The sequence below is a fragment of the Protopterus annectens genome, chromosome 15.part0, assembly GCF_019279795.1.
Source record: "Protopterus annectens isolate FY-2018-M chromosome 15.part0, PAN1.0, whole genome shotgun sequence".
NCBI lineage: Eukaryota > Metazoa > Chordata > Ceratodontiformes > Protopteridae > Protopterus > Protopterus annectens.
The window spans coordinates 43696131-43710149 of NC_056749.1; the positions used below are offsets into that span (position 1 = coordinate 43696131).

The 14019-nt window shown below is 40.8% G+C and overlaps 1 protein-coding gene across 1 annotated transcript in view; it reads left to right on the plus strand.

Annotated features, from left to right (window-relative positions):
* Positions 1 to 4228: 4228 nt before the first annotated feature.
* Positions 4229 to 14019, plus strand: part of TMEM35A (transmembrane protein 35A) — a 133747-nt gene continuing 123956 nt past the window's right edge. The window contains exon 1 of the mRNA XM_044057648.1: positions 4229 to 4469. Coding sequence (XP_043913583.1) covers positions 4350 to 4469 — 120 coding nt within the window. The 5' untranslated portion in view covers positions 4229 to 4349. The remainder of the gene's footprint in view (positions 4470 to 14019) is intronic.

The window sequence follows — 14019 nt, forward strand, 5'->3', positions numbered from 1 at the left end:
AGCTTATTTACGATGCCCGAGTGGGGTATTGTGTCGAAGGCTTTTGCGAGGTCCAGGTAGGCTGTGTGGACTACCTTGCCCTCATCTATGGCTTTGGTAACTGCTTCAAAGAAATCAACTAGGTTTAAGAGGCAAGATCTGCCCTTAACAAAGCCGAATTGGGTAGGGTCCAGTGTCTGGAGGCTCCTAATGTCTTTGTTTATGAGTTCTGTGATAATATGCTCCATAGCTTTACAGACCTGACTAGTCAGGCTTATGGGGAGATAGTTTCCAGGGTCTGTTGTGGCACCACCTTTGTGGAGTGGGACCACTGTAGCTGTACGCCATTCTTTGGGTACATATCCTGTAGTAAGGCTAAGTTTGAACAGTGACAATGTGAGGGTTCAGTTCTTCTTGGAGCTCATGTAAGACACAGCCTGGACACCGTCCGGTCCCATAGATGCTGTGTTTTTTGCTTTGGAGAGGGCAGCTTTCACCTGTGCATCTGTGATGTCAGGGAGGTTACATTCAGTTGGGGGGGGGAGTTTGCGCTGAATCTGTCTGCCAGGATGTTGGATATGTCTGTAGGTTCGGTATATTTTGTACCGTTATGCAACAATTCAGAGCATATCTGGGAGTTTCCGCCCATGTTTCTGACATAACTAAAGAAGGCCTTGTGATTATCTTTAGTGTCTAGGGCAATTTTTCTTTCGAAACTGGCCTTTGATGATTTTATGAGGGATCGAAGTTTCTTGCTAATACTGATCAGAGATGCCTTCCCTTTTTGGGATTTTGTTCTGTCATATAGTAGCTTCCTCCTTCTGTTGTATAGCTTATTTATGGCTGGGGTCCACCAGACTGGTCTCCTGTTTTTGGACGAGTGAGTCTTGGTTTTATTTGGGATAGCACGATCCATGCATTCCTGCAGGTGCTCATAGAATGCATTTGTAAAGGATTCTGCGGATTGGGCTGTATTATCCTCTGGCCCAGGGACTTTGAAGGATTCCACCTCAGTCTTGAGAAGTGCAAAGTTGGCTTTGGAGAAATTCTTTACAGTGATTTCCTTGGCTGGGGGTGGGGACGGGATATGGATTTCCAGGGAAATTTGTTTATGGTCTGATCTTACCAATGAGGGGTTTACCTCTGGTGTGGAACATAGAGTCCCCATGTTGGTGATGACCAGGTCCAATATGTTGTTCCCTCTTGTGGGAGTGGTGACCAGTTGTTCCATTGCATTAGAGTTTATAAATTCAAGGAACCGTTGGGCGAGGGTGTTTGGGCTTATGTAGTTTTCCCAGTCAATGTTTGAGTAGTTGAAGTCACCCAATAACATAGTGTTTGGAGAGACCTTCATATTCTCCAGTGTTCTCAGGAATGCCAAGTGGGGTTCCTGTAATAGGGAGGGTGTTCTGTAGCAGGCTACAAACTGAAAGGCAGTTTTGCCCGCTGTTAGTTGCACATGGATGGTTTCCGATGCTTCGTGCATTGCCACTAACCTGGAGGTGTAGGTATCTTTGATGAATATAGATACTCCCCCTCCTTTTGTGCTTCGGTCCGAGTTTTGGGGCCAAAACGCATGGTATGAGTTATAACCTGGTAGTGCTGGGGTGCTCTCAGGAGCCTTGAACCAGGTTTCTGTTACTGCACAGACATTGATTTTCTCCATACTGAGGAGAGTCTCGAGTGCAAGCATCTTGAGGTTTAGACTTCTGGCATTGAGTAGCATTACCTTTACTTTTTTTTATCTCTGGGTTGTCTATGGTGGTGGGTTTGTCCTTTGAGCCTTGCCTAAAAAAGGCACTATGGGGGTGGCAAGAGCCTTGGCCAGTATATGAAAGCCTAAGGGTGACAGGTGCAAGCCGTCCCTAGCGAAGCAATATGGCTTGTCGAGCATGTCATCCCAGGCAGACAGACACTGGATCCCCTTTGAATGACACCAATACTTTAGCCAATTGTTGAAACTGATCATTTTGTCTTTATACTGTGGCATCATTCTTGGTGAGGGCAAGATGCTACTCAAGGTCAGGGACATACCAGCCTGGGCTTCATGGTCAGAGAGCTCCTCTATGTCTCTTTTCATGTAGTTCAGGGAGGTATGTCTCAGGTCATTCACACCAGCATGGACAATGACGGAGTCATACTTGTACTTGCTTTGGAGTGACCTGAGTGCTTGCATTATGTGGCGGATCCTGGCACCCGACAGGCAGCTTACAGTGACCTTCTCCTTGTTCAGTCTGGTGAGTGGGACGTCAGTGTGCCGGACAATAGAGTCCCCTATAACAAGTGTATTTGGTGTGTTGTTTGGCCTTATGGGCTGTGACTGTGAGGCACACTGATTTTGTGAGATATGTGATTTGTGGGTATTGTTGAGGGGTGGCTGTTGCTTGGATATCTGCTTAGGAGGTCTTTGCTGTTTAGGCAGATTTTTATTTAGAGCCTCCGAGTATGTTTTTGTGTGTTTATGTGTTGGGTATGCAGATGCAATAGGTCTGTGTGAGACTGGATTTGTGGTGTGGGTGGTTACCTTTTCCTCCTGACTGACTGTGCCAGTCTTGGGTTGAGAGAGCTCTGCCTCCAGTTTGGCTGTGTAACTGCATCTCTCATAGGTATTAGAGTTTGTTGGAAGGAGGAGAGGGTTGTCTGTGTACATAAGGCAATTGTAACATTGCCTCAAAATTCCCAGATTCACCAGCTGGACTGGAGAGTAACCTTGAAACTGACCCTTGGTATAGGGAACTGTTTTTTTTTACTGATCAGATTAGGGAAGGGAACTGATTTTTCACTTGATCAGGAAGGACCAATCGGGTGTCTAATACTTATGAGAAGTCCATGTCAAACCCTGAGCTGTTGGACATGCTCCACTTAAAGAAATCCCAATCCCTCAGAGCCACACGCTCCAGGGATCTAAACCTTGTCATCACAATGAACAAAACATGCTGGAAGGATAGGTTCCTGACCCAGAGACTCCCCATACTCTGGAATAGACTGCCCATACATGTCAAGCAGAGCACCTCCTTGGCCCTCTTCAAAAGGAACCTTGATGATTGGATGGGAGATAGGAAATTCACCCCGGGGATCATGTCAGTCGCCTTGCTAGACAGGGGTCCAGAGAGAAGTAAATATTGTGGGAAAAAATATCCAGGGAATTGTTATGGCTAGGCTTGTACAGGCCCTAGGGCTGATAGCCTAGTACCAACCTATGAATCTATAACCACCAGAACCGTGGCTTATATCAGTTATTTCCTCCATATTATTACAGTGTAGTTTTGGCCATTTAGTATGTACTGAACCAATGTAGGAAAACTGGATCAAAAGGTCTAAAATGCACCACAGGTTATCTAGAACCTAATGAGTTCTGGGGGCCTAATAGCCCCCAACCCCTAGAATAACTTATTTAATCCCTTCACAATTATTACAGTGCAGTCTTGTCCAGTTAGGGTGTGTGTTGAAAGGATGGAGAGAAGAACTGAAGTATAAAGATCTGTGAAAAAAAAAGAAAAATACATATTTATTAGGTGTGGGAAGGACAGAATATAGAAGAAAATGTATGTGTGGGGGGAGAGAAGGTGCAGCGTGACCAGTGGACAATAGGGTTACCACCTGTCCCACTTTGCGGGGGACAGTCCCTCTTTGGGCAGTTGTGTACTGCAAAAAAATTGAAAATACGGCAAATGTCCTGAGAGTTTAGGACAAAAATAATTCCTATATTTTATGTAATAGTTGCATAAAACAGTTTTTCTGTCCCTGAAACACCTAAATGTTATAAGAAATAGAATAAGCAACTAAAATGCTACAAGAATAAGCTTTTATTTAGGCAAAAATGTGAAGTTCTGTCCTTTCTACTGGCAGTGGATATGTTTCACTCTGCAAAATCTGATGTTTGTACCAAAAATGTCCCACTTTGAGCATTTGAAAAGGTGGCAACCTTAGTGGACAATGGTGGGCCCCAGGGCACCGATCCTTTTGCCTAAAGTTCCACTGGAGGTAAGACTGGTCCTGTGCTGTATATTGTGGTCTTTTAGTGTGCTGAAGTGCAAAGGACAGAAAGGGGACGCTGAGTGCAGGCTTATTAGTGGATTAATAATCAAACGAGTCACTACAAATACTGCCTGCCTGATCAGGAGGACAATAATTAATGGATCGGTAATCAAATTCATTCAGCTCTATTAATACTTTGGTTGTCTGCCCCGATGTTTAAAGGACAGGGTAAGAAAGGCTTTGGGACCCGGAGGGAGCCAGTTTGCCGTGCGGCTGGCAGCTTCCCCCGTACATCGGTGGGTGGATGGTATCATCTCCACACTGGCGGCCTCCCCCGGCGCTCTAGGTTTGTTCCAATCAGGATTTCCTTTACGTCCAGGTTGGTCTTTATCATGGCTTCCCCTCGGACCGTCACTGTTCTGGCTCTGTCTGTAGCCCTTGGACTTTTCTTTGTCTTCATGGGAACCATTAAACTGACCCCCCGCCTCAGCAAGGACGCCTACAATGAGATGGTAAGGACCGGCCGGGGTTAACCAGGAGCTGTAGTGAGTTACGGTTTGTGGTGTGCAGAGGTACCGGACTTTAAACAATGAACTGGCCGCAGTTGTGGCTTCTGCTTATTGAGCCTAGTATACGGTCTGGGCTTCCTAACGCACTGAAGCGTGGCAGCTGTTGGGGTCCGATGCAAGAGGTGTGTGGGTGTGTGTGTGTGTGTGTGTGTGTGTGTGGGGGCTGCTTGCTTGCTTGCAGGAGATGCTTTATTCACTAACAACAATGGCAGGACAAACCTCTCTGTGCAGTAGGGCTGCAGGCAGGGCTCTGCAGCTTGTACCCTGCAGCCCAGGGTAGCTGTCATTGCGTGCAAAAACCAAATGGTTCCTGTCATCGTTCCCATGAGATGTTGAGGCTGAGCAGCACTGCCACCGGGAAGGGAATTTGGAACGGATCCCGTTGCCCCGATGAGTTGTGGGACTACCCCTTCTGTGCTTGGTTCCGGTAAGGCGCCGTGCATGGGCTCTCTCCGTACTACAGTAAGAGCCCAGAACTTTTAGGCTTACGGGTCGAGGGCTCACGGATGAAAGTGCATGAGCAGCTCCTTGGTGGCGTTAAAGGTTCATTTCCTTAACGTTTAATCGGCTGCAGCTCAAGCACACCCACCCACCCGTATAAGGGCATGACTTCAGCGCAGGAATTTCTGGCTACATTGTTGCATTTTGTAGCAGTTACTAGCATGACAGGCTGGTATAAAAGGAGGGACGATGATGGACGTGTCCGGACATTCTCACTAGGGTGTGTGTGTGTGTGTGTGTGTGTGTGTGTGTGTGTGTGTGCACATACCTACAGCATTTCAGAACATGATGATCTGTCGCTCCTGTCTGTTTCGGAGAATAGCAGTGAAGCCCCCCAAATGACGTCCTATTTATTCCAGCACATTCGTGACTCCCCTCCCCTTGATAGACCCACCGGTACCGCGGTGCGTGTACCAACGCGTCTGCACTGCTGTCACGGTGTGAAACAAAGCGCCGGGACAGTGTGTGTAAATAAGCAAACACACACACCAGTGATGACAAAGCACGTACATAAAATTAACTCAAACCGTGGGGGTACCATTAGAGGCTGGAGGGGTAGCCAAAGCTCTGCAAATGAGAGTAACATAGTGATATATGACCCACATCACATAAGATTACTTATTAAGAAACTTAATCTGTTTTTAATGTGCATTGTCTCCCCAAATTCCCTAGAATATAATGTCCCCACCCACACACATAGAAACGTGCGATTGCATCACTGCAAGGACCCCTTTATTTTTTTACAGTTCACTTGTTTTGCTGGCCTCACTGTCTCACAGTCGCCCCAGTTCCAAACTGCTTAATGCTCAGGCAAAACAACACAAGCCAGGGTCCAAAACTATTCAGAACCACTGTATTTTTTTTTTTGGGGGGGGGTATTTATGCTGAGGCAGTATTCCTGCAACAGTGTTACTTTGGTGTTAAGGTGTCTGTTGTTGCTTGGAAGGTCAAAGAGGATATTCCAACAGTTGGAGCATGTTGAGTTTGGTGGAATCTTTTAGCAGGATTCTTAAGGGGATATATAAAATGAGTAGACCTCCTCTTGGCTTGTTACTGTTGGGACATTTTTTAGACTGAGTATTTTGACATTTTTTAATGAAAGTATGAGCTGTGGATGGTGATGAAAAGGGTGAGATGGCAGAAGTATGGTTCATTTGCACTGCAGACGGGCTCTGTATCATTGATAGAGTGAGTAGTATCTCCGAATGCAGCCGCTACAGCTGTCAGAGGAGCAGGTTTGGACGCAGACGTGGCCCAGGCACTGCCTACTGGAAGGAAAACCTGAGGAATTCCTGACATCCTGTGTGGATTATATCTCTCAGCTTTTGTAGGAACATCTGGGGCTTCCACCCTTCTGAACTTCTTACCACAGCAAGCATCACCTGGGCAAAGAGTTCAGTAAAGTCAGTAGAAGATTTACTTTGATGTAAACTTTGCATCTTGTATGTTTAGTGATTCCTATCTTTGCTGTGACTGGAGATTTTTGTGTACTGTAATTACTTCTGTACCTATATTTATCTTACTATCACATTTAAGTTGTAAAATCTAATTCCGAGATCTGTTGAGGACCACATATCAAAACAAAACTAAAAGACTTTAGATAAAGTTTCCTTTAATGAGTAGTGTTGAAGACAGCACAGTCAGATATTTCCTTTACTGGATTATTGTATTTATTTTGTATGGTGGTGATGGGTGGTCCAGGTTTTTATCTGCTAAAAACACTAATTTGGGTATGAGTGTTAAATGGATCAGTGGTATTGGACATGGAGAACATCTACTTGCAATCTGGTAAATCCCAGGTGCTTTCAGTACTACACTGCTTTTACAGTGATTTTTTTTTAATTTAAATGTCTAAACATGTTAGAAGTATTAAGTACATAGGAGATGGCCTGTTAAAAAAAAGACACTGTTTTAACTAATGTTGTGCTGGATAACATTATTAGGTGCTGTTTCTAAATCCATTCCCCACCAGTCTAGGTAAATGTCCAGCCAGGCACAGTGTGCAGAATTCATCATGTATTGTAGTTTATTGAATTATCAGGTAAGACATGAGCAACCATGAGCAAGAAAATAAAAACATGTTAACATGTTCACAGTTAAACAATATACATGACATACATGCATTTGTACAGTTATTGTCAATCCAACATTACATAAATTGCTCAATTCCTGGCTTGCCTTTTTTTAAACGAAACTATATTTGCCTATGGTATATATGATAATTTAACAATCTTACATTTATATAAATGAAAATAAACCATGCCAACACAATCTCAGTTGTAAACTTTATACATTACAAACCAGATTGACACAACTGTAGCTGCAAACATTATGCATCACTTTTAATATAGCCGGTCGTTGTTCCTTACCTCATTCAAATCCTGCTTTTGTTTAAACCTCATTCCTCTTCTGCATCTATTGATCCCACATTTCCCATTTTTTCCCATGTAATTTGCTCCCTACCATTTTCTGAAGATCCCACTTCTGGTCGTTTTAACTTTGTTAATATTTTCACTACTTCTAGTACAGTTTGTTTAGACTTTGATTTCCATTTCGTAGTAATTGCTTTTTTGGCAGCTACCATAATTAGACTCAGCAAGGCCTTACTATGTCTAGATAATTCCAATTCTGTATCGTAGCTCAAAAATCGTTTTCTTAGTTACACCAGTTTGCTCTTCTGTTCTCTGACAGGGTAGTCTGTAGGGAACCTTTAAAGTCTGCAACTCATTACACTCCCAGAAATTATGTTCACAGTTACCTCTTTCTTCCCCATCACACCTCCAACATCTGCTGTCTACCTGAGAAAAACTTCTTTGAAGTTTGCTTCGGGTATAAAAATACCTTCCTTTGCTAGTTTTCTCCAATAAATTTCAGCCCCTCTTGCCTATTGCCTGTATTTGTAATTGCAGTCATCCCTATGGGCAGAATCTCCTTTCTCCATTCCCGTGTTGGCTTAGTTCTTTGAGTACTTTCTGCTACTTTACGAATATAATATTCTGTATAATTATTGTTATTCTCCTTAAAGTTCTGTGTCCAAAATCCCAGTCTCTCCTTGTTTCCTGAGCTCCCCTGCCCCCATTTCATCATCATCTCTTTCCACTTTGAATTCGTTTTTTGCCTGTGCTAAGTATAGGAGACTTAACTGTGTTATTCTGAAATCCCCCTTCAAATCAAGTTACTCCAATCCGCCCTGTTTTACTGGAAGAATCCGTTTATTCCACTTGACTCTTGCCATCTTCCCCTCCCAGACAAAATGCTTCAGCTGTTTATTATTTGCTATCCACATCTTCTCTGGTTGATAAAAACATGCCTGATCTTTGTGTAAGACTAATGGGACAAAAACATTTTAACTGCTCATATCTTACTATCCATAGCCATATAACAGAGCTTCCAATTTCTCAGTTTTTGTGTTCTCTTTTGTTTAGTGTCTTCCCACATATCTTTAGTTGCCACACCAGAATCATTTTTAATCCATACTCCTAAATACTTTGTTTTATCATGTCTCCATAAAAATGTATATCACTGAACCCATTCATATGTGGTTACATAATTTACTGTCATTACCTTTGTTTTAAATTCATTAATTTTGTATGCTGAAAAGAGAGGGAATTCTCTCAATATGTCCCACATCACTGTAATATCCCTTTCTGGTTTTGTTGGGTATAACATATTCTCATTTGCAAAAAGCCAGCTTTTCTTGACTACCATACCCATTATATCCTTGAATTTCTGAGTCCCTTATTTGCTTTGCCAGTGGTTATAGATGTAATACAAACAACAAAGGGGAGAAAGACACCCTGCCTGGTTCCTCTGCTCAAGTGGATATTATCAGAGATAACCCCCACTTTAATTTTCATCTCTGATCCCTCATATAACTTCCTAGTCAACATTATAATTTTATCAAGGAATGCAAATGCTTCCATTGCTGTACTCATAAAGTCCCAGTTTACTCTGCCAAATACTTTCTCTGCATAAAGACCCATTGCCAACAGTGGTATTTTCTTACATTCTGCTTCCCCTCTGGATCATCAGTGTTCTGTTAATGTTGTCAAATGTTTGCTTCCCCTCCACAAAACCACATTGACATATATATATATATATATATATATATATATATATATCACTTTTGGCATCACCTTTCCCATTCTTTTAGCCGTTGTAGACATGAACACTTTAGAATTAAAATGGCCTGTACAAAGCTGGATCTGATGGATCTTTACCCTCTTTAGGTATTACAGACACCACCACTTTCTTCCAGGATGCTGGTACTTCTCCTCCTCCTAAAATACTGTTAAACAAAGCCTTCCAGATTTTTAATATTTTTTCCTCCTAGTTTCCAAACTTCCATAGGAATGCCGTCTGTTCCTGGAGACTTTCCTGTAGACTGGTTATACATCACCATTTTTATCTCCTCTCCTCCTATCTTGTTAGTAATTGAGCCTCATCTCCTTCTAGCCTTGGCATATTAAATTCTTCTGTAAACATTTCCATTTGTACCTTTTCTTGATTTTCATATTTCTCTGCTTTATACAGACTTTCATAAAATTTCCAAAATATTTCTAATACTTCTACAGGATCCTTTATCTTTCTTGTTATAGGCTCCCTAAGCTTGGTGACAGCCCTTTCTACTTTCTGTTGCCTAAGTCATTGTGCTAAAAGTTTTTGTGCGCTATAATTATCAAAAAACAGTTGCTTAACAGCAATCTTTCTAAACTCATGCATATTATTGAGATAATCCTTTATCTGTTTAGCATTCTGCAGTTTGCTCCTCTTCTTGTTCTGTGAGATTCCCCCGTTTTGCAATATTTTAACATTTGTCAGTCCCACTAAGTAATTTGTGTTACTTTTTAACATTATCTCCCTTTCTTTTATTGCCATCCTATTTTTAAACTCCACTTTAATTTTATCCCACTCCCTAGCTATATTTTCAGAAGAAATGTCAGTCTTCTCTAATAGCTCCTGAATAATTTCCCCTACCCATTCCTTAAATTCCTCTCTTCAACAGATAGGTGGGAAAGTGCCAGTGTGTCAGTTTTATTTCATTACCTTGTGTTTTTATTTTAATTATTACTGGCGCATGATCTGAAATAGTTATTGGGTTCATATCAAGACCTTCAATTAAATGCACATGTTCCTGTAAAATGTAAATTCTGTGTAGCCTTTCCCAGCTTTTGTATCTTTGGGAATAATATGTAAATTCACTCTGAACTCCTAGAACTGAATTGACATCTTCCATGCCAACTATTTTCATAAATTTCTTTAAAAATCTACCATCCTTTGTTATATTTTCCCTTCTGGGTCTGTTGCAAATCAAATTCCAGTCCCACACACAGTACCCCTGTAAAATCTATTAATGTGATAATAACGCAAACTATGTACATCTACAAATAAATGCTCGAAACTCACAGCCACACAAATAGACCCAAGATAACCTAAAAGAAAGGTTATCCATGCTAAGATGCATGGTATAGCCTGTGGTTCTATTAAGTGCTGTCTAGTTTTGTGCTATCTTTATAGGTCTCTCAGCTGGGAGAACACGTGAATGCTTTCAGAAAACATTTTCTTCAACACATTTCTATTCATCAGATTGTCTGAGAACCAGATATAAAACTGTTTACCAGAAAAACACTTTATAATATTCAGTATTCTTTTTTCATTTACTTTTCTCATGAAACTTCTTACTAGATTAAGGTAATGCCCTTAACCAAGTAATTCCCCTATGCACGAACAAGAAAAAGCGCACTATTCTTTTTCATGCTCTTTTAACCAGATATTTTATGTTTTTACATTGCAATACCATGCCTACAATTTTTAAAACTGAACAAGGAGAAAGAGAGAAGGGAGAAAAGAAAAAAAAAAGAAAACACAGGAGCACCAATTTACATTAGTATTCTCATTACACTTAAAATGACCGAAAAAAACTTTATAACATGCAAAGAAAATCATGCACTATTTAACTAGTACTGTTAAGAAAAAATGTTTTATTTACAGTTGACTTTCTCCCTCCTGAGTATTTTTCTGAACATTAATGACATGAAGTAGAGTATATGCTTTAGAGTCCACTACAAGTTTAACAAAGTCCAGTTTTTCCAGATTTTTTTGTTCTGTCATGTTTTGCAAGTATAATTATTGCTTTCTAATACTATGTCATTTTCCATGTTATTGATTCTATTCTCCAAACGCTAATGATATGAAGTAGGGCATATGTTTTTAGAGTCCCCTACAAGTTTAACAAAGTCCATGAAAGTCCAGTATTTCCAGATTTTTTTGTTCTATTCCTGTTTATCTCCCAAAATATGTCTCTGCTTTATTTCCGATGTACTGTTGCTTCTTCCAGTCAACTCTTGTGCTTTTCTCCTCTCTCTCAAGCATTTTCTATTGAAACACTGGAAAAGGTTTCACTTGCACAGTCTCTCTGTGGTCTTTATTACAAGAAGAACAAGAAGCAGAATCTTCTTCTGTTTCACAGCTCACTTTTTGTTGGACATACGTTTGCAGTTCTTCCTTAGCATGTCCTTCATGATTTTGTTCCTCCAGGGAAAATATTTTGAAAGTAGCTGGGTACAGCAGTTTGACTCTCATGCCTGCTTCTCAAACTTCCCTAAATAATGGAATATATTTACTCCTCTTCTGCCTGGTATACAATGAGTAGTTATTCTCCACAAATACTCTGCTGTCCCCCACCTTTAGTGCTTTGTCCTTCTGCCACAGTTTTGTCAGAATCATCTCGTGCTGGTAAGATTTCATTTTTATTGCTAAAGGTCTAGGTTGGTTTCTCATAGCCAGGTTTGGAGCATACATGCAATATACCTTTTCAATTAACAATTCCTGTTGTGGAATACCAGTCCTGTTGCTCATTTCTGCTTTCATAAAATTAGTACAGTCTGTTCCTTCCAGCTTTTCGAGTACAGCAGAAAATCTCAGGTTTTCTCTGTGTGCTCTGTCCTCTAATTCTGTTTTTTGAGACATCTCTTCTTGTGCAGTCTCATATTCAGCCAGCCTTTTCTTCTTTTCGACCTCTGACTTTTGCAGTTAAATTACCTTATCTGAATATTTGTTTAAAGCTTCTTCCATTTTTCCAGCCTTTTATTAATTTAGTTGGTATGCTTCATCATTGTTTCATTTAATTTAGTCCGGTTTGTGTGCATTTGCCTTATAATAAAGAAAACAACAAGTAGCACTCCTTCAATTGAAGTATTTAATACCAAATATTGCATAACTGCAGAACGTTAGAGCAAAGCTCTTTCTCAATATTTGGTATTAAATACTTCAAATGATGGAGTGCTCCTTGTTGTTTTCTTTATTATACTGTTCTTATTCTGTGGAACACATTGGTGTCTAGATGTTTGTTTTTTTTCATTTTGTTTTTTTTTGCATTTGCCTTATACTTTCTTTTAGGTTACTGGAAGTCATGTCTGGAGCTTGCACTGCTTTTTGCTGAACAGCTGCAGTACTTTTCCCAGTCAGTGTTTTGTCACCTTTTGTAGATGATTTTCCTTCAGGTCCTCCGTATTTCTTTTTTCCTGACATCCAGGCAGTCTACTTACTAGCCAGTTTCTGAAATTTACCCAGAAATCTAGCTCCACTGGCTTTCTCTGCTAAGTTTCTGTTTTTGTACTGGAAGAGATAGAATGAAGATGTAACTCAGTATGCAGCCATCTTGGAAGTCTGGAACTGTTCCCCTTCTGATCCAGAATGTTGTGGCATTCCCAGGGAAGCTGGTGCTGTCAGTACAGGGTCCATTTTCCCTAACAGTTTATGATATTGCCCAACTTCACTTCAGAACCTGTTACTCCTCCTTCCCCAGTGAGGTTTCTGGTAACCGTAGATTTAAAAGATGTACATTATCACATTCGTATTCACTCATGTTTCAGGTGCTTCTCAAGGTTTTATGCATCTTGATCACACCATAAGTTATCTGTCTTGTGCACTGGGGTGTCCACTGCTCCATGGTTGTACACACAGTTTCTAAGTCATGTCATAGCCCATTGCAGCCTACAGGGTAACATTTTAGATGACTTGATTATCTTTGCAGAGTCTTTTTCAAAGTTTCAGTAATCTGTTACCTGGGTAAGAGATCTCCTAGGGATACCAAGATCCAGTAATTTGTTGCCTGGGTAAGAGATCTCCTACAGAGGCTGGGATACCAAGAGAACATTCAGAAGTCTTTTTTTGACTCCATCACACAGGATTATGTTTCTGTGGTGTCTGCTAAACAAAGACCTTTTTTTCTCACAAGAAAAAAAACATCTATATTTAAAATATTCCATGAGCTGCCACAGTGGGGGAATATCTGAGGATTTTGGGTCTCATGGCGTCTATAATTCCCATGATGCCTCTTGAAAGACTCCATCTGAGAAAGATGCAATGGGATCTGAAATATCAAAATGTCACTTAAGACATGCAGACACATAGATTAATAGAAAATAAAACAAACCATATTAACATGTTTTATATTTACACACCTTAACGTCACATTATCTCTTTCTTTATAACTGTCTTTCAGTCTAAGATTACAAAATCACTCAATTCTGCCTTCTCTTAAATCTCCGTTCTCCTCCTGAGTATTCATCTTCATGTATTGCTCCCAGAAAGTCCATTTATTTCTATGTAGTTTGCTCCATCCCTTTTCTAAAGATCTTTTTTCCAGTTATTTTATCTGTTTTGCAATATTCAATATTTCTAATGCAGCTGGTTTTGATTTTGATTTCCATTTACTAGGAACTGCTTTTTGGGAGCCAACAGAATTAAACATAACGAGTCCTTGTTATGTCTATGCGACTCGGATCCTGTGTCCTAGCTCGAGTCATTTCCTTAGTTACAGACGTGCGACTCAGATCCTGTGTCCTAGCTCGAGTCATTTCCTTAGTTACAGATGTGCTCACCAACTGTATCAGACAGAGTACTCCGCAGGGAATTTTTAAAGTCTGGCAACTCATTACATTCCCCAAAAACATGTTCAGATTACCTCTTTCTTCCCTTTCAAATCTCC